General features: G+C 40.8%; 3 protein-coding genes across 9 annotated transcripts; 2 read left to right on the top strand and 1 right to left on the bottom strand.

Annotated features, from left to right (window-relative positions):
• Nucleotides 1-14: 14 nt before the first annotated feature.
• LOC115143036 (protein S100-B-like) lies at nucleotides 15-5,454 on the top strand. 3 transcript variants are annotated; one of them, XM_029683018.2, is made up of 4 exons: nucleotides 15-116; nucleotides 3,748-3,891; nucleotides 4,630-4,788; nucleotides 5,144-5,454. In XM_029683018.2, the coding sequence occupies exons 2-3, from the start codon at nucleotides 3,763-3,765 to the stop codon at nucleotides 4,777-4,779; spliced, it is 279 nt and encodes a 92-aa protein (XP_029538878.1). In that variant the 5' UTR covers nucleotides 15-116; nucleotides 3,748-3,762; the 3' UTR covers nucleotides 4,780-4,788; nucleotides 5,144-5,454. The 3 variants fall into 3 exon arrangements, with proteins under 3 accessions (XP_029538878.1, XP_029538877.1, XP_029538876.1); XM_029683017.2 differs by lacking the exon at nucleotides 15-116 and adding an exon at nucleotides 1,727-2,301 and having other exon boundaries at nucleotides 4,630-4,816; XM_029683016.2 differs by lacking the exon at nucleotides 15-116 and adding an exon at nucleotides 1,764-2,301.
• Nucleotides 4,893-19,286, bottom strand: LOC115143032 (acyl-coenzyme A thioesterase 1-like). 4 transcript variants are annotated; one of them, XM_029683009.2, is made up of 12 exons: nucleotides 19,039-19,273; nucleotides 13,213-13,340; nucleotides 9,156-9,362; nucleotides 8,917-9,016; nucleotides 8,452-8,672; nucleotides 8,122-8,297; nucleotides 7,884-8,000; nucleotides 7,493-7,578; nucleotides 7,231-7,324; nucleotides 6,838-6,918; nucleotides 5,602-5,737; nucleotides 4,893-5,232 (listed from the first exon to the last, which is right to left on the bottom strand). In XM_029683009.2, exons 2-12 carry the CDS (start codon nucleotides 13,319-13,321, stop codon nucleotides 5,120-5,122), a joined length of 1,440 nt encoding a protein of 479 aa, XP_029538869.1. In that variant the 5' UTR covers nucleotides 13,322-13,340; nucleotides 19,039-19,273; the 3' UTR covers nucleotides 4,893-5,119. The 4 variants fall into 4 exon arrangements, with proteins under 4 accessions (XP_029538869.1, XP_029538870.1, XP_029538871.1 ...); XM_029683010.2 differs by lacking the exon at nucleotides 19,039-19,273 and adding an exon at nucleotides 13,431-13,569; XM_029683012.2 differs by lacking the exon at nucleotides 4,893-5,232 and adding an exon at nucleotides 5,941-5,981 and having other exon boundaries at nucleotides 5,657-5,737; nucleotides 19,039-19,286.
• A 55-nt stretch (nucleotides 19,287-19,341) lies between these two features.
• On the top strand, nucleotides 19,342-24,429 carry LOC115143034 (protein SYS1 homolog). Of its 2 annotated transcripts, none has more exons than XM_029683014.2 (4): nucleotides 19,342-19,432; nucleotides 20,394-20,650; nucleotides 20,728-20,795; nucleotides 22,384-24,429. In XM_029683014.2, the coding sequence occupies exons 2-4, from the start codon at nucleotides 20,489-20,491 to the stop codon at nucleotides 22,622-22,624; spliced, it is 471 nt and encodes a 156-aa protein (XP_029538874.1). In that variant the 5' UTR covers nucleotides 19,342-19,432; nucleotides 20,394-20,488; the 3' UTR covers nucleotides 22,625-24,429. The 2 variants fall into 2 exon arrangements, with proteins under 2 accessions (XP_029538874.1, XP_029538875.1); XM_029683015.2 differs by having other exon boundaries at nucleotides 19,380-19,508.
• Nucleotides 24,430-25,663: the final 1,234 nt, after the last annotated feature.

Here is a 25,663-nt window from a genome sequence, read left to right as displayed (position 1 = left end):
TCCTGTTCTTGTTTGATTACGTCGGTGCGGATGTTTTTGCGTATCGGAAGGGCGGACGGAGGTGATTTTCCACTGAGCTCGCGAAGGCTTTTCCATCGCAGCCGACGTGGGCGGAGGTTAGAATAATGTAGTACTGTAGCCTGCCTACTAGTGTGTAAAGTCGTATGATCTTGCTGCAATATGTCTACACGTGCTACGTTAGTTTAGCTACGATGTGACAACTTGAACTGCACCAGTTCTAGACCTAGACCCTACGCCCTATTAAGTAGGCCTATGAATTATTTTCAATTAAAAACGATTCTACATCCCTCAATACATTTATCTTTACATAGAAAGGTGAACGGAGAAGACAGCTATGCAACACAGCATTTAAAGTGTTGAATAAAAGCCTATTCTTCTCCACATCCGCACATCAATTATATATACTCAATCCAAGGCAGCTGTGACCTAAACAAATCTAATCATATGTGCATTTGTCATTTGATATGAACACAGCAGTAAGAGAATCCCAGTAAGTGACGCAATTGAAGAGGAAATGGCTTTAGTGGCGCCCTATTGTCTCTATTACCACCAGAAGCATCCATTATCATACTGCATACATCAATCATTACTGTAGTAGGCCTGCATGGAGAATAGCAAGCTATTCCCTTTACAGTGCAATACTTTTGACCAGGACCTATATGACCAAAAGCCATACAAGTAGTGCACTATAAAGAGAATGGGGTGTCGTTTGGGACATAACCACTGTCTGGCTGACTGATAGGAGCTTTCATGGGACTGATCAATACAGTTTAGCTGTTCAGAGCACTGAGAGACAAGGCAAGTCTCTAAGAGCTTTCCACACAACATTTGCTCATTATTCTTTTAAAATTCTTCAAGCTCTGTCAATTTGGTTGTTGATCAGTGCTAGACAACAATTTTCAAGTCTTGCCATAGATTTTCAAATAGATTTAAGTCAAAACTGAAACTCTGCCACTCATGAACATCCACTGTCTTCTTGGTAAGCAACTCCAGTGTAGATCTGGCCTTGTGTTTTAGGTTATTGTCCTGCTGAAAGGTGAATTAATCTCCCAGTGTCTGGTGGAAAGCAGTCTGAATCAGGTTTTTCTCTAGGATTATGCCTATGCTTAGCTCTACCCCATTTATTTTTTATCCTGAAAAACACCCCTGGCCTTAACGATTACAAGCATACCCATAACATGATGCAGCCACCACTATGCTTGAAAATATGGAGAGTTGTACTCAGTAATGTGTTGTATTGGATTTGCCCCGAACATAATACTTTGTATTCAGGACAAAAAGTGAATTGCTTTGCCACATTTGTTGCAGTATTACTTTAGTGCCTTGTTGCAAAACAGGATGCAGGTTTTCAAATATGTATTATTCTACACAGGCTTCCTCCTTTTCAATCTGTCAATTAGGTTAGTATTGTGGAATAACTACAATGTTGTTGATCCATCTTCAGTTTTCTCCTATCACAGCCATTAAACTCTATAACTGCCTAAGCGGTTTCCTTCCTCTCTGGCAACTGAGTTAGGAAGGATGCCTGTATCTTTGTAATAACTAGGTGCATTGATACACCATCCAAAGTGTAATGAATGATTTCACCATGCTCAAAAGGATATTCAATGTCTTATTTTATTTTTTTAATCTACCAATAGGTCCCCTTCTTTGCGAGGCATTGGGCGACTTCTCTGGTCTTTGTGGTTGAATCTGTATTTGAAATTCACTGCTCGACTGAGGGACCTTACATATAATTGTATGTGTGGGTTACAGAGATGAAGTAGTCATTCAAAAATAAAGTTAAACATTATTATTGCACACAGAATAAGTCCATACAACTTATTATATTATTTGTTAAGCAAATGTATACTCCTGAACTTATTTAGGCTTGCCATAACAAAGGGGTTGAATACTTATTGACTCAAGAATTTTCAGCGTTTCATTTGTAATTAATAAAAAAAAATGTCTAAAAAACATAATTCCACTTTGACATTATGGAGTATTGTGTGTAGGCCTGTGACACAAAATCTCAATGTAATCCATTTTAAATTCAGGCTGTAACACAAAAAAAGTGGAAAAAGTCAAGGGCTGTGAATACTTTCTGAAGGAACTGTATATAGTGCACCACTTTTGACCAGAGCCCTTTGGACCTAGGTCAAAAAAGTGCACTATAAAGGGAATATGATGTCATTTGGGAAGCAATCAAGGAGTGTCTCAGGCTTAGAGCATCAGTTTGTCGTTAGCCTACCAAGCCTCACAATACAGCGAAAGACGGTTGGGTTCTGTCTTCAAATGCAGGTAATATAATAAATCAAATAATTGACCAGTACTTATTGCATTTGTGTGGAATTGTTTGTGTAGTTAGTTGAGGAAAATAATTTTGGTGTTATATTGTCCCACGCCTCAAGTGTCTTTCTGTAGTTATCAATGTAATTTTGTATTTTACATCTTGTCAATCTATGGTCAGTTGATCTGAATGAGCTTTTTTTCCCATTTATAAGATGATAAGGCAAACACAATGTAGACCTATTTGAGCATTGAGTTTAGCTAAGGAGCGATGAGCAATATGAAAGCACGTACAATTAAATCATAGCCTATAATACTATACAGTTCTAAATATGCCTCATAAGACTGGCGATGTTACTAATCTTATAGGGAGTGTCTACGAAACTAGTAAAAAAAACTTGGCAATTCAAATACTTTCCTATTAATTCCAATTTACTTAAATAATATTGACATATATATATATATATATATATTTGTGTATATGGGTAGCCTACAGTAATTGTATTAACCAAAACTCTGAACATACAAAGTCATTTAAAGGTCTAATGCAGCTATTTTTATCTCAATATCAAACCATTTCTGGGTAACAACTAAGCTTCTTACTGTGTTTGTTTTCAATTAAATGGTCAAAGAGAAACAAAAATAGCAAAGAGCAATTCTCAAGCAAGAATTTATCTAGGACTGTCTGGGAGTGGTCTGAGTTGGGAGTGGAAAACTGAAAACTAGCTGTTTGGAACGCTCTTTCATTTTGGTCTATTAACTAATTTACTGCCTGGTAATATCACCAGGCAGGCCAAAACTCCATCCCACCAAAAACAGGTAGAAATTTCAGGCAGTCTTTTCAAACAGCTCTTACACTAAAAGTGCATTGTCATCATTTTCACAATTTCACTTTTTTATTTCAACCTCTTAGTGTTCACTTCAATCACTGTAGATTAAGGGGTGGAGACAGGTTAAAGAAGGATTTTTAAGCCTTGAGACAATTGATACATGGATTATGCATATGTACCATTTGAGGGTGAATGGTCAAGACAAAAGATTTAAGTGCCTTTGAATGGGGTATGGTAGTAGGTGCCAAGCGCACCGGTTTGAGTGTGTCAAGAACTGCAATGCTGCTGGGGTTTTCACGCTCAACAGTTTCCCGTGTGTATCAAGAATGGTCAACCACCCAAAGGATATACAGGCAACTTGACACAACTGCAGGAAGCATTGGAGTCAACATGAGGAAGGCTTTCGACACCTTGTAGAGTCCATGCCCTGACAAATTGAGGCTGTTCTGAGAGCAAAAGGGGGTGCAACTCAATATTAGGAAGGTGTTCCTATAAAACACATAAAAATCTCATTTTTGACTGCACTGGGCCTTTTAAACATAGATTTGAAAGGTGATTTATGCTTGCTGTGTCTGTTCTGTGCCTGGAATGTTCTATATGTAATTATATGGTTCTGTGTTCCTGACAGAGAACTGAGCAGAACATGTCAGAGCTAGAGAGTGCCATGATCGCCATCATCCATGTGTTCCATAAATACTCGGGCCACAAGTGCAAGCTGAAGAAGGCAGAGCTCAAAGATCTTGTCAATAATGAGATGAGTCACTTCATAATTGTGAGGCACTCTCTGTGTGTATCCCAAATGGAACCCTACCCTCTTAGGAAAAAAGGTGCTATCTAGAACCTAAAATAATTATTTGACTGTCACCATCTAGGTCTAGGATAGCCCTTTGAAGAACCCTTTTTGGTTCCAGGGTATAAATGACCCTTTTGGGTTCCATGTAGAACCCTTTCCACTGAGGGTTCTACATGGAACCCAAAAGGGTTCTTTCTAACTGGAACCAAAAAAGTTCTCATATGGGGACAGCCGAATAACCTTTTTTCTAAGAGTGTATTCCCTATATAGTGCACTACTTTTGACCAGAGCAGTACAGGCCCTGGACAAGTGTAGTGCACTATAATAGGGAATAGGATGCCATTTGGAACAGCCCATATGTCTGTCCTCTGAGTATATTACTACATATGACAACACCCTCTATCATTTAAATTCAGCTGGAGTGTGTCATCATGGTGTTATACCACTGGCCTACATCCAATTAGAAAAATAGGAATCGTTTTTTAGCCTTCTGTAGGAATTTAAAAATGATGTAATAATGAATTATATTAAACTGCTGATTGTAATGATTTAGATGAGTATTATATGATTACACTTTACTTAAAGCCTGCAGGTGAATGCTTTATTACTTGTTATAAGCATGTATGAGCCCATAGGACATTTTCAACTCAATAACCTGACACAAGTTTTAATCAGAGACAGATTACTCTTCACAGTTGACTGTTCTTGTCTCTTAAGAATATCCAAGAGAAAGAGACTCTGGATGAGCTGTTTGCAGACCTGGACCAGAACGGAGACCTGGAGATCGACTTCCAAGAGTTTATCGCTCTGATCGCCATGATGACATCAACGTGCCATGATCTCTTCAGCACGGATCACCGCCGTTAGTGACACAATGTAAAGGGGAAGACTTCAGCGAGTGTCTGTGTGTGACCAGCAAAACACACATGCATACTGTGTAACCCTCTCACATAAAGATGATGTAATGATGATAAAGCAACTTTGTTTACATTACATTGATTTTATTATGGTATAATAGTTGTGTTTATAAAAATCAAACAAATCAATGACAACAATACATAGACACTTACATAAAAATCTGTATGGTGAAAATAGTGAAAGAAAACATTGAGTCCACTTGAATTTGGACAGTTGGGTGAGTTTTGAGTCTTGCATTGAGGAGTGATGCATATGAGATGGACCGTTCTATCCCAAAGTGGTCAAAAGGCTATTTGTCTTCCTTTCCCCTTAGATGGCGTTCCATAAATTCCAGAGTCCTCTTCCAGGCGTCCTCTTGGGCAGCAGCGTGGGGTGCCAGGTGCCCTCCCCAGAGAGTGATCACTATATGGAAAAACAACAGGACAGCATGGAAAATAACCTGGAAATACAAATCATAATGTAGTTCTCTCCTTTCTGAGATACTGTATGTTAATTATAGTGTCTATTAACATTTTGTAAAATACCCTTATTTGGAAACCCTTTAAATTTGAATACATATGTTAGTGCTTGTAAGTGGATATATAAATCAAGAATAAAGGACTGATAAATGTTCTTCAAGACAAATCTTTCAAAGTATGATTTTCATTTTAGGATACAATCATGACTATTTGTAAAAAAAAAAAAGTATCACTGAAAACAAGGTCATAATTGCATGACAAACTAAATATGAAAGAGAGGTGAAGGTGTGTATGGGAGGAGAGGACCACCCACGTTTCTTGGGTTGTGTGGTCCACATGGAGGCTCGGGCGTTGGGGGTGTAGGGCGGCTCAATCAGGTGACCAGCACCGGGGTATGACAGGCGGGTGAACAGGTGGGATCTACCAGCATCTTTAATCTTCTTCTCAATCTGAAAACCAAGGAAATATCGGTTCATTCAACTGGTCACGGCTTTTGACTTCGACATTGAAAAAGTTATTACTCTCAGCAGCTATGACTAGCACACATTTGTGGCCAAATATATTGGCACCCTTGTACTTTAAAAAAATCATTCTCAATTTCTTCTAAAATCAGTTGAAATTAAAAAAAAAAAAAAACATTTGGATGTCACACCTTGTTATTGGATTTTCAACATTGCAGAACCACATTTATTGCTGTAAAGAAAAGAAAAACATGGCATGGAGAAAATTATTGTCACCCAGGAGCTAGTGGTTGCTTGGTTGCATAGCCTTTGGCCAAGATAACTGCATGCAAAATAAACCTAAATTCTGGGGGAAGTGTTGAATTGAAACAAAATTAGAGCGCTTTGGCAATACAAATCAGCGCTGTGTTTACTGATGACCAAATGAAGCATTCAATGAGAAGAACACCCTCCCTACAATCAAATATGGGGCAGGTTTGATAATGCTGTGGAGTTGCTTTGCTGCCTCTAGTACTGGAGGCCTTGAACGTGCACAAGGCATCATAGAAGGTTGTGGTTCTTCCAGCAGGACAAAGACCCCAAACACACATCAAAAAGCATCCAGGAATGGTTAAGAAGGACTGCTCTGCAGAAGAGTCCAGAAAACAGCAGTTGGTGGAAGGCACCCCTCAAATATGGAAGTTTTATACTCAAAAATGGCCCCAAATTGTCAGTAGAAAGGTGCACAAAGCTCAATGATGGCTACAAGAAGCATTTATCTGCAGTTATCTTGGCCAAAGGCTGTGTAACCAAGTACTAGGTCTGGGTTGCCAATAATTAAGCCCATACCATTTGCCTTTATTTTCTCAATTAAAATTGCAAACTTAAGTTTACAAAAATAAAAGTGGTTCTGAAATGTTGAAAATACAATAACAATGTAATGGTGACCCACTTAATTTTTTTTTTAAATGTAAAGTTATTTGAGTAGAAATAAGGACTTATTTAAGAAATGTGCAAGGGTACCAATATATTTGGCCATAACTGTATATACTACCATAGTATGCCATATTGTAGTTTAATGGTAAGGAAATCCCATGAAGTAGGCCTACCTCATCTGCGTTCTCAATAGCTGCACAGCTCAAGTCGTCTTCACCCACAATGTACAGTAGGGGGCAGCACAGGTTTTCAACCTGCACAGATAGATGATATCTTTGTAGATGTACAGGTAGTCTTCTGTAGCAATACCTCCAAATCAAGTTGTTGTCACGCCTCCTTTCCAATTAGGGAAGCCTTGATGAGGCTAATGTACCGGTAACCCTCTGAATCAATTTCTACATTAATTGACACAAAAGATGCACAAGTACTCCTCACACCGATTCTCAAAATAAAATATGTTCTGCTTGAAAAAATGTTTTTTTTTTTTTTTTTTTACAATTCTGTGCAGCTGGCTGGAGGGGGTTATTGACCCTATCAATATTTGAGAGGGTCACTCAGGGTCATACATTTGCTTTGTTCTCAGGTGGAATGTTGTTGGGCGTGGTCACTTCTCTGAAACTGACGTAGCCCTCTTCATCGTAACTCCAGTGCGTCTGATCCCTATAACATAATATAACAGTGGGTGGGATAAGAAAAGAGCAGCATCCCTATTTAAGCAATAACACAATAGATTGAGAATGGCCTAATTTAGTTTCTGTCAAGTCATCTTTTCAGGCATACTCTCATTCTCAAACCTTATTTCTGTTATATGTTTGCATGGTAACTAACCCTTCAAAGTTTTCTGTCATGCCGTCGCTGTCCGAGAATTTGTTGAAACTTCCGATTGGACCATTCACTCCGATCACACACCTGGGCTGAGGGAGAAAAAATGAGTGAATGGGAATACCAGGTATTTCAAACCAGATGCAGTCCTACAAGGAGACTCATATTACTCATCATACTAATAGGCCTTTCATATTTGAATATAGCCTTTAGTCTCTACTTTCTTATTTGCCCAAATGCTGGTCATTCCACCTCAGGCTACATCAGACATAACAGTTCTTGATCACAACACAAGAGGTATAAACATGATTTCATATTTCCAAGGCTAATAGTTGTTTGATGGCTAGTAAACAATAATTCAGATGACCACTTCAGGGGGTTGTATGGCCAGACTTACATTGAAATCAATTTGAGTGGCGATTCGCAGAGCCAGGTAGACCCCGAATGAGAGGCCCATGACCCCCATCCTGTCCCCACACACCTGGGGGTGGTCCTGGAGAAACTGTAACGCAGTCTGTCAATGCCCATGGAGAAAACAAGGAGAAAATAAAGTTTTGCTCAGGTGCCAGAATGTTAGGTACATACAGGGGTGAATCACCTTGGTACTTTGAAACATAGCACTACCACCTTATTACCTTTAAGTAGGCATCTCCCACATTGATAGTGTTGAGTGGACCAGGGATGTCTTTATGGCCAAAGTAGGCAAGGGAGAAACTGGCAAAGCCTCGGGAAGCAAACAAGGCTGAGCGGTACTCTATCAGCCCCCCGCCCATACCCCAAAGGTCCACCATGGCTGGGAATGGACCTGGACCTATGGAGGCAACAACAGAAAACACCAAATACCCTGAGTATTGGAATAAAGTCTCAGTCATAATACTTTATGTAAAGACACTCTGTAATATATATTGTGCTATAATCAAAGATTCTAAACATGATTTGATATGTACAATTTAACACAAAAAAACCTGGGGGTAAGAACAAGGTCCCCACTACTCCGTTCTGCCGGATCTCTGTTCTCCGGACCCCTGGTGCCATGTACCAGCGTTCCACAGTCACTGCAGCCAGCTCCTGTTCCCCTCTCTGTCGCTGCTCCTTGTTGGAACCATGACTGGATGGAACCGGAATGTGACCCTCTAATAAGGACAACTGTACAGAGTACGGAGTCTCAACGTTTTTCTTCCGCAGCCTGTGGGAAAATACACAGATGAAACTGTCACTATCATGGGCTTTGCATACAAAACAAAGACTGTATCCAACCCCTCCTGGACAAATATATATATACACAAAATTGTATTATCCTTTATTAACTATCCCTTTAAAAAATATATTTTGTGTTGATTGACTTTGTTGATCAAAAGCATGTGTCTCTGAATCATATTCAATGAGTCATTGGCTTTGCATGATTTGTTCATTATTATCCCTGTTCCCACCTCAGACCCTCTCTCTCTCCAGGTGCAGGCTGCAGGGCCCAGAATAGTCCCATGGGCTCACAGCCCACATATGAACCCCCTACAGACTCATCCCTGCTCACTGTGAGGAGAAGAGAGTTAGGTGAGGGAGAATGAAGAGAGGATGAGATAGTCTGAGAGGAGAGTATGATAGTTCAAATAAAACAATTTGCTATCAGATTCCCAGTCCCTGCATACTGTAGCTCAGTCACGTGACTCACAGTTGACAACACCCCTCTCATCTGTGTTGTAGTGAGAAAATGCTTCCCACAGGTCACCGTCCTCGTTATGCATCCGGGCACGCACCGTAATAGGTGAGTGAGGGGGGAGGTGACGTCCCTCTAGGGTAATCGGCTCATCTATGAGGGCACGGCTGGGCTTGGCTGTCAAAAAGGGAGCTGGTCTACATGTCTTCCATCTCACTTGGCCTAAGAAGCACACCGAAACAACATGGGATCAAACAAGGGATTTTGCACTTCATGTAATTTAGTTACAATTTAAAAGGACAAGATATAAGGAGGTAGACTGTGGCTGCTTCATAGCCCTGGTGAGACACAGGTGTTTCAGTAAATGGAAAATGTGGGAAAGTCAAGGTAAAAGAAAGATAGATGTTCTATGTGACTGTCACGCCCTGGCCTTAGTATTCTGTGTTTTCTTTATTATGTTGGTTAGGCCAGGGTGTGACATGGGTGATTTGTGTGTCTTGTTTTGTCTAGGGGTTTTGTAGTCTATGGGGTTGTGTTCAGTTGAGTGTTCTAGGTAAGTCTATGGTTGCCTGGAGTGGTTCTCAATCAGAAGCAGGTGTTTATCGGTGTCTCTGATTGGGAACCATATTTAGGCAGCCATATTCTTTAGGTATTTTGTGGGTGATTGTTCCTGTCTCTGTGTTTTGCACCAGTTAGGACTGTTTCGGTTTTTCCACGGTTTCTTATTTTGTATAGTGTTCACGGTTTCATCTTTCATTAAAGAGGTTTATATAAATAACCGCGCTGCATTTTGGTCCTGGATGAAAACCGTTACAACATCATCTGTATTGACAAGTACAAAAGTTTGGTCAATGTAATGTGCTTCCAGAGGGACATGACGTCTTTTAAAGTGAATAAACGGAGAAAGAAAACTATGTCAGTATTTTTTTAAACCTTCCTTTTTGGACTTGACGTGTCAATGTACGGCTCATAATACACCATCTGTAATCTTCTCCTGTCGGAGAAAGGCACGCAATACTTAGTGAACGCGCATTTTCTAATTCTACATATTGGAATTCGTAACATATCATGCGAATAGGAGGACATAACACATCATCATGCAAAATGGATATCCACAAATTCATACATACATTCCTCTACTTATTTGGACAGAGCTAAAACGTTTAATTCGGCTCTATACTCCACCATTTTGGATCAAATGGTTCCTATGAGGAGACAGTACAGCTAGTCCCCCATTTGAAGGTGTTATAAGTATTTGGACAAATGCACTTATAGTGTATTAGAGTAGTGAAAAGTATTTGTAGTATTTGGTCGCATATTGCTAGCACGCGATGCCTACATCAAGCTTGAGACTCTACAAACTTGATGTGTGCATTTGTAGTTTGTTTTGGTTGTGTTTCAGATTATGTTGTGCCCAATGATAAATTATGTATTGTGTCATTTTGGAGTCACTTTTATTGTAAATAAGAATAGAATATACAGTGTTTATGTAACACTTCTAAATGAATGTGGATACTCCCATGATTACGGATAATCCTGTATGAATTGTGAATAATGATGAGTGAGAAAGTTGCGGGTGGTCAAAGATCATACCCCTAAGACATGCTAACCTCTCACCATTACTAATAACAGGGGAGGTTAGCATGTCTTGGGGGTATGATCTTTGACCACCTGTAACTTTCTCACTCATCATTCAGGATTATCTGTAATCACATGATCAAATTGACAGGTGACTCCTGCTCGCTGGAAAAACTTTGGCTTTCTCGCCCGGGGAAGGCAGCTTGTAAAACGATCAAACTGTTAATAATTTAGTCTACCATGTTTCTACTTTTGAGAATAAAAATGTAATATTAGGATATCATTCCACAAATTGTACAGAGAGCATACATCACATTTCTATAGTTTCTGGATCATTTGGAATTTGCCAGAAGATGCCGTCGCTACCATTACGCTTGTTTACACTGAGCTGCACTGAGGTCGGAATGCAATCATGGTTACATTAAGACACCATGGAGCCGACGCGAGATATGGGTCGGAAAACCTACCTCAATGCAGGGATGGGATATGCCACTGTACTCCAAATGTTACCTTTATCCACACTGCTCCATCAAGAAGACTGAAATACTGCTAGTTTTCCCATAAAACTGCCCTTTTCGTCCTCATGATAGATACCAGTAGCCACAGCAGCCATAATGGAATGGCGAGTTGCGTTGAACAACAAAGGAGCTGATATGCTGACACTGCCATTCCAAAATGGCCACGGTGGCTACTGCTTGCTAGCATGAGGGCAAAAAGGGCCGTTTTCCAGGAAAACTAGCAGTATATAAATCTTCTCAATGGAGCAGTGTGGATAAAGGTCAAATTTGAGTTTTCCGACCCATATCTTGCTCCGGCACCAGATCTTAATGTAACCACAATTGCGTTCCAACCTCAGTGCAGCTCAGTGTAAACTAGCATAACGGTAGGGTCGGTATCTTCTGGAAGAAGATACCGACCCTACCTTTATGCTAGTGATGGACAATTAATTGGCAGGTGGAATGATGCCCAATGAGGTTGCAAACTAAAAGTGGGAGGCGGGATCAGGTCAGCCCAGTATTGTCCAAAGAGGTAGCATGGCGGGCCCAAGTCTGCTCAGTGCACACCAAAGAGCACGTGCACTTAACAGTTTTGTTTTTACTCTCTTTATGCACACGTTACAGGACTCGAGAACAATGATGTGATATACATGTCCAGGTAACTGCCAAAATAAAGGAAACGCCAACATAAAGTTGGGGGTTTTGGGTCACCACGAGCCACCAAAGCTGTCAGAACAGCTTCAATGCACCTTGACATAGATTCTACTAGTGTCTGGAACTCTATTGGAGGGATGCAACACCATTCTTCCATAAGAAATTCCATCATTTGGTGTTGGAAAATACTGTCTCAGACGCTGTTCCAGAATCTCCCATGAGTGTTAAATTGGGTTTAAATCTGATGACTGAGACACACACCCTTTAAACCCCCTATGCTCCTTTGAGACCCCTCTTTCAAAGTCACTGAGATCTCTTCTTCTAGTCATGGTAGCCTAAATAATAGGCAACTGGGCATTTTTATTGGGTATTTGCTATCCAGAATCCTTGGGATTTCCCTACCCCATTGAAGTTGAAATTTAAAATGGTAAGGGTTATGGTTAGGGGTAGGATAAGGATTCCAGATAGCGCTACCCTTTTTTTTTATTATATATATATATATATATATATACACACACACATGACCCTAAGTGTAATAGTTGTTCAAATACTTTGTGAATTTCACCAGGTTCAGATATTAATATAGCATGTTGATTTGTTACTATGCATGCCTGTATCCTGGGAATAGGGGAACGCATATTTACGTGTTGCCCTGCTGAAATCATTTTGATGCACTAGGAGAGGTAGGCACGCTTTTTCTGTCGTCTTCAGAAAAGTTAGATTCCTTTATGCACAAAGTCATGACACAAAGTGTTTTGTTCATGAATAATGTTGTATATTTAGAGTTTACGCATAACTGTATGGTATTGTTGATGCAATTGTAATTTTTAGGATGATATTAACATTCTGAATTCAACATGTGGTTACTAGCTAAGGTATTGTATGTGTGAACGATGGCTAGCTTCTCGACTGATCCCAGTCCTTTGTATTGTGCGTCTGTTGTAGAAAAGAGGTGACAATTGGCAGAACATATTTGTGCTCTACAAATGTGAGAGAATTCTGATATATTAAAACAACCCGATCTCCGAAGTCCATGTCTTTAGTCTCAATCGATCACACACAACGCAGAGGTACAGCACCGGTTACATAAACATGATGGGATGTTTGAATGGCTTAATTAACTCAGGAACCACGCCTGTGTGGAAGCACTTGCTTTCAATATACTTTGTATCCGTCATTTACTCAAGTGTTTCCTTTGTTTGGGCAGTTACATGTATGTGACGTGTACACAATTGTGCACAATTTTTGGAACCCTTTTTGGCTCTTGAGCGCTACTTTCAAAACTTCTGGCTTAAAAGTAAACAAAACCTTTGTAGCATCACTTTAATCTATCACTTTCTTACCCACTGCAGGTTGGACACATCCTATCTTCCTGTCGATGTTGACCCATTGAAGCACAAACTTGTCTGAGAGACGACATAGCACCGACACACACATGTGTGCTCTAAGCATGCTAGCCAGTCAGTACTCCCTATGTAGAGAAGAACATGTGCAATGATCAAACATACAGATGAGAATATAAAATATTATTAAGTGTTTGTGAGCGTTTTTGTTGTCTTACCCCGAGTAGCCTAGTATTGAAGTAATGTGTCTCTAGCTCACGGTAGTTATTTTTTCTCTAACAGAGACTGAACTTCAACCTCTTATCTTGTGCAACTTGCCAACTTCCCAGCCCAATGTCACTGTTTCGGGAGTGAACTTTTTATTAGAGTACCTGGGGCCTCATTTATAACTGTTGCGTCCATTTCACACTAAATATCTGCATGCACCATTTCGTAAAAGACTGTGCACATACAAATATATTGAGATTTATATTTGGAGCACACCATACATAGGCATGTTTCCTGTTATAAATCAGCCCCGTCAAATCAAATTTAATTTGTCACATGTGCCGAATACAACGAGTGTAGACCTTACCGTGAAATGCTTACTTACAAGCCCCTAAACAACAATGCAGTTAAGAAAATAGAGTGAAGTGAATATCTACTAAATAAACTAAAGTAAAAAAATATAATTAAAAAAGTTATAACAATAATGAGGCTATATACAAGGTGTACCAGTACCGAGTCAATGCGTGGGGGTACAGGTTATTCGAGGTCATTTGTACATGTAGGTAGGGGTAAAGTAACTATGCATAGATAATAAACAGCGAGTAGAGTAGCAGCAGTGTAAAAACAAAGGGGGTTGGTGTCAATGTAAATAGTCCGGGTGGCCATTTGATTAATTGTTCAGCAGTCTTATGGCTTGAGGGTAGAAGCTGTTAAGCACCAACCCCTGATGGGCCCCCGTGTTGAGGATCAGCGTGGCAGATGTGTTGTTGCCTACCCTTAACGCCTGGGGGGTGGCCCATCAGGAAGTCCAGGATCCAGTTGCAGAGGGAGGTGTTTAGTCTGAGGGTCCTTAGCGTAGTGATGAGCTTTGTGGGCACTACGGTGTTGAATGCTGAGCTGTAGTCAATGAACAGCATTCTCACATAGGTGTTCCTTATTCCCAGGTGAATAAGGGTAGTGTGGAGTGCGATTGAGATTGCGTTGTCTGTGGATCTGTTGGGGCGGTAGGCGAATTGGAGTAGGTCTAGGGTTTCCGGGATGATGGTGTTGATGTGAGCCATGACCAGCCTTTCAAAGCACTTCATGGCTACCGACGTGAGTGCTGTGGGGTGGTAGTCACTTAGGCAGGTTACCTTTGCTATTTTGGGGCACAGGGACTAATATGGTATGCTAGAAACGTGTAGGTATTACAGACTCGGTCAGGGAGAGGTTGAACATGTACGTGAAGACACTGGCCAGGTGGTCCGCACATGCTCTGAGTACACGTCCTGGTAATCCGACTGGCTCTGCGGCCTTGTGAATGTTAACCTGTTTAAATGTCTTGCTCACATCGGCTAAGGAGAGTGTGATCACACAGTCGTCTGGAACAGCTGGTGCTCTCATGCATGCTTCCTTGTTGCTTACCTCGAAGCGAGCATAAAAGGCATTTATCCCATCTGGTAGGCTCGCGTCACTGGGAAGCTCGAAGCTGGGTTTACCTTTGTAGTCCATAATAGTTTGCAAGCCCTGCCATATCAGACGAGGGTCAGAGCCGGTGTAGTAGGATTCAATCTTAGTCCTGTATTGACGCTTTGCCTGTTTGATGGTTTGTCTGAGGGCATAGCATCTGGATTAGTGTCCCTCTCCTTGAAAGCGGCAGCTCTTGCCTTTATGACGGTGCAGATGTCGCCTGTAATCCATGGCTTCTGGTTTTGATATGTACGTACGGTCACTGTAGTGATGACGTCATCGATGCACTTATTGATGAAGCCAGTGACTGAGGTGGTATACTCTTCAATGCCATTGGATGAATCCCGGCATTTTGAAACTGTGCGCGCGTGAACGAGCATTATAGCTTCACCTGAAAAATGCCCATCATTATGGTGACAATAACACCCCTATTTGTTGTATACTTTGGAAGTGTTAGTATTAGAATTAGGCCGAGGCAGTTTCTAAAGGAAATAGCAATGGCGAACTTGATAAAATGTCTTTGGAGGTTTGATGGCAGAATGTTATACTTTTGTAGTGACATTTGCTGTAGGCCTCGGCTATCTGACAAACAAAATGTTTCAGAAGGACAAAATCTATTTCAAATTGCTGAGGACCTGTAAACAGATCGTTTGATCATTTGTTAGTGTCTAATGTTTTGTATTGACTTTTTCCTTGAACCTATACGCTGCACTGCCTGCGAATTCTGAAACACTGTCTACTTACAGTGCTGGCCATACACACTTCAATGCAAAAAAATACTGTCAGTTCACCTGTTAAATTATACAGTATGTTATAAACCACCATCTCTATCTTATTCTTAGAGCAAAATACTTTAAATAATAGCCTATCTAATAGGCCCAATTAAATGAGAGATGCACATGGTATTTGTTTGTAGGATACTTTGGGGAAAAGGTGAGGCCAGAGAAGGTGAGGAATTTATTCTGCAAAGGTTATACAAATATTTACTTTGTTTAGAAATTAAATATTGTCTACTTGAAAAATTTGAAATTACACTATTCAGACTTAGAGAAGTAGCCTATAATTGTCTGTTCTACTGTTATTAAACTGTGCTCCGGATCAGATGGCATAGAGCAAAATACTACAGTGGCGACCCGCCATTCAGGGCAGGTGGGGCGAGCCCTTATGCCCTTGGGGGAAACCCCGATACCACCTTGGAGGGCGGTCCAAATTATTAGCCAAGCAAGGGAAGTTTGCAACGTAAGCCCCTCAGCCCTCGTTTTTTGTCGAGTTTGCGAGTGTACAATTATGTTCACTCCGGGGCCTGAAACTCCCCATAATTCAATTTGCGATGATTGTACATCCGCGAAGAAAGGTCTGCCAAAACTTTAAAACAACATCAATGGAGAAGTCAACATACAAGTGTAAGTAAAAATGAATGCAAATTGTGCTACTAATGCACATGACGGCACAAATATGTCTCATAAAAAGTAAATATGTTTTTGTTTGGTTATCTTTTGGAAATTGTAGAAATAAAACATTTTCCTTCAGAAGTTCCAGCTAGGCAGGCTAAGGTTGGTTAGTTAATTAATTTGCTAGCTATCATACAGTAGGCATACAGTATATTAATAATTATATAGGTAACATAAGTAGATATGCAATCATAATTGACTGTAGAGCATATAAAGCACCCACAAGCTACCGGCGGCTGAAAACACAATCATCGCAGAATGAATGAGTGTCGAATTTCCGGGCAAGGGCGGTCCGTTTAAAAATCATTCCTTCTTCCCTCGCCCTGCAAGTGTATACTCGTCAGACGTCATCAGAAGTGTCCACTTAATTCGCCTGAGGTAGTGTATCTCATGATAAGCTGTGGACCACACTACTTACCGAGAGAGTTTTCCGCACTGAGCTAAAGGCTGCCACTTTCAAGGAGCAGGACACTAACCCGGAAGCTTATAGGAAAACCCGCTATGCCCTCCGAAAAACCATCAATCAGGAAAAGCATCAATACAGGACTAAGATCGAATCGTACTACACCGGCTCTGACGCGCATCGCTTTCCACAGCCGATGTAAGACCTTTAAACAGGTCAACATTCACAGGGCCAGACAGATTACCAGGACGTGCACTGCGAGCATGCGCTGACATACTGGCAAGTGTCTTCACTGATATTTTCAACCTCTCCCTGTCTGAGTCTGTAATACCAACATGTTTTAAGCAGACCACCAAAGTCCCTGTGCCCAAGAACACTAAGGTAACCTGCCTAAACAACTACCGAACCGTAGCACTCATGGCTGTAGACATGAAATACTTTGAAAGGCTGGTCATGACTCACCTCAATACCATCATCCCAGAAACCCTAGACCCACTCTAATTTGCATACCGCCCCAACAAATCCACAGATGATGCAATCTCTATTGCACTCCACACTGCCCTTTCCCACCCGGACAAAAGGAACACCTATGTGAGAATGCTATTCATTGACTACAGCTCAGAGTTTAACACCATAGTGCCCTCAAAGCTCATCAATAAGCTAAGGACCCTGGGACACCCCCATTCTCATCAACGGGGCTGCAGTGGAGCAGGTTGAGAGCTTCAAGTTCCTTGGTGTCCACATCACCAACAAACTAACATGGTCCAAGCACACCAAGACAGTTGTGAAGAGGGCACAACAAAACCTATTCCCCCTCAGAAGACTGAAAAGATTTGGCATGGGTCCTCAGATCCTCAAAAGGTTCAACAGCTGCACCATCGAGAGCATCCTAACTGGTTGCACCACTGCCTGGTACGGCAACTGCTCAGCTTCCGACCGCAAGGCACTACAGAGGGTAGTGCGAACGGCCCAGTACATCACTGGGGCCAAGCTTCCTGACATCCAGGGCCTCTATACCAGGCAGGCGGTGTCAGAGGAAGGCCCTAAAAATTGTCAGACTCCAGCCACCCTAGTCATAGACTGTTCTCTCTGCTACTGCACGGCAAGCGGTACCGGAGCACCAAGTCTAGGTTCAAGAGGCTTCTAAACAGCTTTTACCCCCAAGCCATAACACTCCTGAACATCTAGTCATATGGCTACTTGCAGTGCCCCCCCCCAATACACCAGTGCTACTCTCTGTTGTCATCTATGCATAGTCACTTTAATAACTCTACCTACATGTACATACTACCTCAACTAACCGGTGCCTCCGAACATTGACTCTGTAATCGTACCCCCCTGTATATAGTGTCACTATTGTTATTTTACTGCTGCTCTTTAATTACTTGTTACTTTTATGTCTTATTCTTATCCGTATTTCTTGAAACTGCATTGTTGGTTAGGGGCTCATAAGTAAGCATTTCACTGAAATACCTTTGTATTCGGAGCATGTGAGTGATACAATTTGATCTGATAATACAGCCTAGGAAATAGATGCCTGTTTCTAATGACTTTAGAATGCAAACGAATCATCGTTACCCATCGCTCCACGAAAGCCGCGACCCTTGTAACAGTAGACTTTACGTCCGTCCCCTCGCCCCGACCTGGGCGCGAACCAGGGACGCTCTGCACCACTATTTCAAGGTCTCAGAGCAAGTGACGTCACAGATTGAAACGCCACTAGCGCGCACCACTGCTAACTAGCTAGCCATTTCACATCGGCTACACAAAGATAAACTAAATTGATGTTCTCTCTTTTCTCTAACGGCAAACGATTGCATCTTGTTTATTTGTTATGAACAAACCTGTCCATTTTATCCCCATTTACACAAAATAATAGGTATAATGTAGTGAACATTATGCCATAATCCAGTCCATGTATTGGCACTCTGGGATTCCAGTCTCATGTTTTACAGTAGCCAGACGGTAGGAGTGATATGCCATGTGAACTATGTAATGCCAGCATATCTCGGAGTAAACTTAAACTAAAGTGTAAGAACGCCCCGGGCACAGTTCTTATAAACATACGCAACCTGAACAACTGTGGCTGTTACACTAGGTTGCTTGCAATTGTAACGGATGTGAAATAGCTAGCAAGTTAGCGGTGGTGCGCGCTAAATAGCGTTTCAACCGGTGACGTCACTTGCTCTGAGACCTTGAAGTAGTGGTTTACCTTGAAGTAGTGGTTTACATTACTTGTGAGAGAGAAGTAAGCAAAGCATTTAAGCAACGGTAATTGTTTCAAAACGTTGATATGGCATTGTCTTGGAGACCTACCTAATATGTGTTGTGTTGATCGCTAGAAACTTTAATTTGTTTCCTCTTGGCCCTGCAAACTTTCAAGGCCCATCCAGTAAAGTGTGAGAAACGGAGGAAAGAAATGTGTGTCAAAATAAAAGTCTCAGAAGAATTAAATACATTACTGCAACTTGTGAAGGCCTTAAAACAAAATCCTAACACCAGAAGTAGTAACCTCGGCAGCCAAAAGCAGTGAAAAAATAACGTTTTTATTCAACCTTTTTTTCAATCATTTTTCAAATAGCCGGATTTCCCTTCCCATTCCAGATACAACATACTTTTCTTGTGAAATAGAGGAACATCTCTTCCGGGTCGATTGTGTTGCTGTTTTCTGTAATTCGTCATCAGCTCCAGGTTATCTCGTAGCTTTATGGTGGGATTTAATGTCTGTTGTACTTTTGGATATCTCACTACCTAACACTCCAACTCGATATTGAATATCAGTAAAAGTAGGCGACGCTTTGTAAAGTCAATAATACCTACTGCTAACAAGACAGTTAGTTATGTTAGGTAGGTAGCTAGCTAGGTTGCCAGGCAGAAGACACCGACCCTACGGTTAAGCTTGTTTACACTGAGCTCGGAAAGCCATCGTGGTAATATTAAGACACAATTGAGCCAGCGCAAGATATGGGTTCGGAAAACGTACCTCAATGCAATGATATGATATGCCACTGTACTCCAAAGGGTACCTTTATCCACACTGCTCCACGGAGAAGATTGAAATACTATTAGTGTTCCTATGTTGTTCAAAACAGCATGCCATTCCATAATGGCTACTGGTAGCTAACATGATGACGAAAAGGGCTTCATTCTGGAAAAAAAGTTGAAGTATTTAGATCTTCTCGATGGCGCAGTGTGAAATTCGTAACATTGAGTACATTGCATATGCCGTCCCAGTATTGAGGTACGTTTTCCAACTGGTATCTCTCGCCAGCTCTAAAGGTGTCTTAATGATGATTGCGTCCCGACCTCAGTGCAGCCCAATCAGTGTAAACAAGCGAAATAGTAGGGTCGGTATCTTCCGGAAAGCTAGCTAGGAAGCTATCAACCAGTTGTTGACGTACTGCTAGCAAGCCAGTCAGCCAATGTCGGTCAGCTATCAAGTAGCTAGATTTTTAAAATGTTTTATACAAGAGGTCATGTAAAACACGCGTTTGTCACTTAATTAGATAATTAACAGTTAGCTAGTTCGTTGGCAAGTAAGCCTAGCAATGTTGTTAGCCTAACTAGCCAACTAGAATAATGCTTATACCAGCTAGTTAGCTAGGTCGTCATGTACTAGTTAGCTAACTCAATTGAAATGAATATGTGAAATATCTGCCATTTCATTTCAGGTCTTGAGTCACTGACTCCTTATACATCAGAGGAGTAGCCTTGCACTAATTGTCAGCTGCTCGGGGTTCCCTGTGTCCCCTCCTTAAGCGTTGGAATGGGCAGTCATTTCCGCAGCTACATCTGGGACCCGGTCCTCATCTTGTCCCAGATTGTGTTGATGCAATGCATCTACTACAGCTTTCTGGGTCTGTGGCTGGCTGGAGTGGATAGTCTCGTACAAACCAACAGATCGTTGGACCAGATCTTCAGTTATGAGGTGTGTCCTAGATGATTTTCTATTTATTATTTTGAGTTGACAGTGGACTGATTCATAACATGGCTCTATGCTTGCAGGTTCTTGGTTTTGCAACAATGCAGGGCAGACTCTCAATGATGGCATTCATCTTGAACTCACTTACCTGGTAAGTGAATGGGCCTAAAAGTTGATTTATGCTTGATACGGCTCCGTACATCTGATGCAAATGGGGGCCTCCGAAGGACTGCGGAGGCCAAATCAAAGTCTGCATTGCGACCATGCGAGGGCTCCATATAGCACCACATTGACATGATTAGGTGAGGGTGGTATGTCGTGCATAAACACAAACTCCTTTCCTTGACAGTAGCTCTGCTCCTCAAAGTGCAAGAAGTATGAATGCCCTAACTTCTGCAGAGGCTATGTTGTCCAACCACTCTGGGTGAAAGTGCGATTTGGTGATGAAATTTCACTTCCTTATGTTATAAAATGCATTTTACCAAGATAAATATGATTATAATGTTCTGAGTTGTTCAGCGGAGTCCTTCTCTAACATATCATTAACATTATATCCAAAAGGTCCGATTTCGTAAGCTAATACATTGGAGCTCTTGAGAGAGCGGTGCGCTTTCTCACAGGGACTTTTTGATGATTTTAAATGTTGTGGTCATCTGCAAAGTTGTTTCCGTTGGTCGCAAAAAGCTAAATTAGCATGACGTGCTGAATAAAATGTAAAAGGCTTTGAAAATAAAGAACTTGCCGTATGCTCAGTGCTTCGTTGACATTTCAGAGATTTTGTGATAAATCTTCTTAAAAGAACAGGAATTTCACATGAATATGAAAACGTCTACTAAAATATAAAAATACTACATATCTCGTCTCAAAATAATGTCTATTTTACCTTTGAATTGTTTACATCCTCCGGATTTGAGAAGAAACATGAATTCAACGGTGAGCCTGTTGCATAGCGTCCAGCCTAGGTGACGCAATGCTATTTTCCAAAATGTTTGACCACTTATTTGTCTAGTCTCAATTGATTTAGTCACCCTAATGTTGGCCATCCTACAAGGGTAAAAACTCCAATAACTTTTTATGATAGAGACATGAGGTTTGGACCATTTTGTTTTCTTAGAGGAGTATCTACACAATTAACATTTATTTTGGGCTCCCTGGCCTAAATCTGAGTGCTACATGTTCACTCAACACTTCACTGGTATGAAGAAGTCTAGTCATGTACCACTGATGAAAGGCTGGCTTATTATGAGGTCAATAATTAATTATGCTCTATAATAGACTATAATCTTAAAGAGATACTTTATCTACTTCCCCAGAGTCAGATGAAGTCGTCGATACCATTTGTATGTCTCTAAATGCAGTTTGAAAGAAGTTGCTAACTAGCGCTTGACCAATTGCTAACTAGTGTTAGCGCAATGACTGGAAGCATGCTACTACATACTATAGACATCCAGTCATTGCTAGATAGCATTTGCTCGCGAAACTACCTCTAACTTCCTTCACACTGGACACAGAGACATACAAATGGTATCCATGAGTTCATCTGACTCGGGAAGTAGATAAAGGGCCTCATTGTCAAAATCCCAAAGTATCCCTTTAATGTTTGGTAATTTTACTTAACTATGAGCTATGAATAAAACATTATTTATTTTTTTACATTTACACACGCACTTCAATTGAAAGATCAACCTGTTTTGAGTCATGTTGTCCTTCATCGTGCATCTGTTTCCCTGTTTCGTCAGTGCCCTGGGCCTGTGGTTCTTCATCCGCCGAGGGAAGCAGTGTCTGGACTTCACCGTCACTGTGCACTTCTTCCACATGATAGGCTGTTGGATTTACAACGCCCACTTCCCGGCGGCCCTGTCCTGGTGGCTGGTCAACGTGGCCTGCATGGCTCTGATGGCTGTGATTGGAGAGTACCTGTGCATGCGGACGGAGCTCAGGGCCATCCCAGTCAACAGTGGACCTAAGTCTAACCTCTGACCTGACCCAACTCTGTGACACTGACTTACCCCCTGTGAATTGTTCACCTACAGTTATCTGTACAGTATGATGCGGGGTATGACATTTGTGCCCAAAGACTTGGTGGGACTGGGAAGTGAGCTGCAGTAACACAGTAGTTGTATCTAGAGACAGAGATGCTCAGAGTTGGAAGATTGCACTCCTCTCAGTGGATTCAAGGACTTGGAGATAAACTGAATTGGTTCTGGTTGCTGTATTAATTTTTACACATGTACTACACATCTAAGAGTGAATGCTAACTTCTTCCTTGAACCACAGACTAAGATACCACTTTCTTTGAGACCGTTTGAAGCAGAGTTTAGTTACAAAGTGTTACAAAGATCTGAATAGTTTCATAATTGATGAATATAGAGAAATGGTTGTCATGGACATGCTTTTTGGTTATGTCCTATAAAGTTGAGAGAGAAAAAAGTGCAGCTTTATTTGAGCCAGTTGAATGATAAACATTGAACATGGTACAATAACAAACTAGTCATACATGTAAAGAACAGATCACCAAATATGGAGTTCTATTTTATTCCTCATTAAAGTATGTGAGTTTGAGAGATGAACGGAATCAGCAAAGCTTAACCATACAATCAACGTTTGGAAGTTAACGTGACAAGAAAGCACATGAAAGTAGGCCTACTGAGCCATGTAATGGGAGCAGAAATTAAGAATTTAAATACAATACTTAATACAGGCTTTTTGTAAATAATGTCCTCTGTAGTTGGTGTCTCTGAAAGACCACATACATATTGAATTCTTACATCCTGTAGTGTTTCAGGAGCAGCAAGTATCTGATAATCATTCCTCGCTCAGCACGATGCTATTGGTTTTAAAATGTTGCGTGTATATGATGGGATGCTGTGGAGAGCAGATGGTCCCTCTGGAGATGGTCTGTCAGCCACCAGCTGTGTTATGACAGGATGCTGTCACTGTGTGTGCCTGACTGCTCGCTGGTGCCATGGCTAGTCTATGGTAAGTTTAAATGTAAACCTACTTTAGTAAGCAGCATGCTCAGTGTTAATGGTTGTCTGCTGATTTTCAACACACTTTCTCTTTCCTTCTCATAGTCTGAAAATTATTTTTACAAAGAAATAACCTAGGCTATGACCTTTGACATTTTTTTATCTTAATTCGGAACTTCTGTTTAATTTGAATTGCAGTGGAAATCAGGACTATGCAGTGTAATGTTTCCACACCAACTTTCTCCTCTAGCGTTGGTGCTAAGGGGTTTTATATCACCAAGTTGTTGAACTCTTAGTAAGTTTGATCGTTTGAAGTCTCGAAGGGAAAACTCTGCCACTTTTCAACCTCATTAATGTTCTCCAGTACCATTGTCTACATATGTGAAAGCGATCTGTGGTTAAAACGATTAGAAAAAAGGTAATAAAAAATGCTTCTCTCTGACATCACATGGTAGGATTAAAAGTAACCAAGAGGGAGGGTATTTTCTTGGACCCCACTTCACCTCGAATGTCAAAGTTTAAAAATCACTGTTTAAAAAAACCTGTTTTAACCTTTGATGATGTCATCAAAAAGACACAGTATTCACAGATGTAGATACTGGATTGGTGCTGGAGATAATTAATATGAGGTTGAAAAGTGGTGGAGTTGCCCTTTAAGACCAAATCCTTTGTTTTTGTTTTATTGTCACAGCAAAGAGTGCTTCTCTTCACATCACAGATTTTCCTGGGATGGTTTTTCTCAGATTTTAAACCACAACTTGTTTTAAAAAATATACATTTTAAGCCATTTATGTAATAAAGCTAATGAAACTATAATTGCCTGCAGTATTGTAAATGCATTTGTTGAAAGTTCGCTCTTGTTGTGGATTTAATCTATTCAAATCAAATCACATTTTATTTGTCACATGTGCCGAATACAACAGGTGTAGGTAGACATTACCGGGAAATGCTTACTTACAAGCCCTTAACCAACAATGCAGTTTTAAGAAATATAAGAGTTAAGGAAATATTTACTAAATAAACTCAAGTTTAAAAAAATGAACAGTAACAATAAAATAACAATAATGAGGCTATATACAGGGGGCACCGGTACCGAGTCAATGTGGGGGGGTACAGATTAGTCGAGGACATGAATATCATTTACATTTAAGTCATTTAGCAGACGCTCTTATCCAGAGCGACTTACAAATTGGTGCGTTCACCTTAAGACATCCAGTGGAACAGCCACTTTACAATAGTGCATCTAAATCTTTTAAGGGGGGGGGGGGGGTGAGAAGGATTACTTTATCCTATCCTAGGTATTCCTGAAAGAGGTGGGGTTTCAGGTAATATGTACAGCACCAGTCAAAAGTTTGGACACACCTACTCATTCAAGGGTTTTTCTTTATTTGTATAATAGTGAAGACATCAAAACTTTTAAATAACACATATGGAATCATGTAGTAACTGAAAAAGTGTTAAACAACTCAGAATATATTTTATATTTGAGATTCTTCAAAAGTAGCCACCCTTTGCCTTGATGACAGCTTTGCACACTCTTGGCATTCTCTCAACCAGCTTCATAAGGCCTTCCTTTGACACCGCCTGGTAAAGAGGTCCTGGATGGCAGGAAGCTTGGCCCCAGTGATGTACTGGGCCGTACGCACTACCTGTAGAGCCTTGTGGTCGGAGGCCGAGCAGTGGCCATACCAGGCTGTGATGCAACCAGTCAGGATGCTCTCGATGGTGCAGCTGTAGAACTTTTTGAGGATCTGAGGACCCATTAGACCAGTAGACGATAAGCACCAAGGAAAGTCATGGATCATCTAATGTTCTTATACTTTGAAAAATGTGTCTGTAAGTAAGTGCAATTCAATAGTTTATACTTCTTCCATCACTGGAACCAATGTTAAGATTATTTATACTTTTCATCAATAACATAGATCTGAATATTCAGTCGTTACTCGTCATCCGATTTCTATTCACCAGCACATTACATGACAGTACAAGGAAGAAGATACATACTGTAACATGCAATACAAGCCTACTTTCTTATGATATCTACTAACGT

The sequence above is a fragment of the Oncorhynchus nerka genome, linkage group LG15 (assembly GCF_034236695.1).
Source record: "Oncorhynchus nerka isolate Pitt River linkage group LG15, Oner_Uvic_2.0, whole genome shotgun sequence".
Lineage (NCBI taxonomy): Eukaryota > Metazoa > Chordata > Actinopteri > Salmoniformes > Salmonidae > Oncorhynchus > Oncorhynchus nerka.
Note: the sequence above shows the minus strand (reverse complement) of the source record. Positions and strands in the feature narration are given on the sequence as shown.

Coding starts and splice junctions, on each gene's coding strand:
- LOC115143036 (XM_029683017.2), top strand. CDS start 2,185: ATGATGTCATTTGGGAAGCAATCAAGGAGTGTCTCAGGCTTAGAGCAT. Junction 2,302..3,747: donor GGTTCTGTCTTCAAATGCAG/GTAATATAATAA, acceptor TGTTCCTGACAG/AGAACTGAGCAGAACATGTC. Junction 3,892..4,629: donor AGATGAGTCACTTCATAATT/GTGAGGCACTCT, acceptor TTGTCTCTTAAG/AATATCCAAGAGAAAGAGAC.
- LOC115143032 (XM_029683009.2), bottom strand. CDS start 13,321: ATGCTTAGAGCACACATGTGTGTGTCGGTGCTATGTCGTCTCTCAGAC. Junction 8,298..8,451: donor GACCTTGTTCTTACCCCCAG/GTTTTTTTGTGT, acceptor TTGCCTCCATAG/GTCCAGGTCCATTCCCAGCC. Junction 5,233..5,601: donor GACCACACAACCCAAGAAAC/GTGGGTGGTCCT, acceptor TTTTCCATATAG/TGATCACTCTCTGGGGAGGG.
- LOC115143034 (XM_029683014.2), top strand. CDS start 20,489: ATGGGCAGTCATTTCCGCAGCTACATCTGGGACCCGGTCCTCATCTTG. Junction 20,651..20,727: donor ACCAGATCTTCAGTTATGAG/GTGTGTCCTAGA, acceptor CTATGCTTGCAG/GTTCTTGGTTTTGCAACAAT. Junction 20,796..22,383: donor ATCTTGAACTCACTTACCTG/GTAAGTGAATGG, acceptor CTGTTTCGTCAG/TGCCCTGGGCCTGTGGTTCT.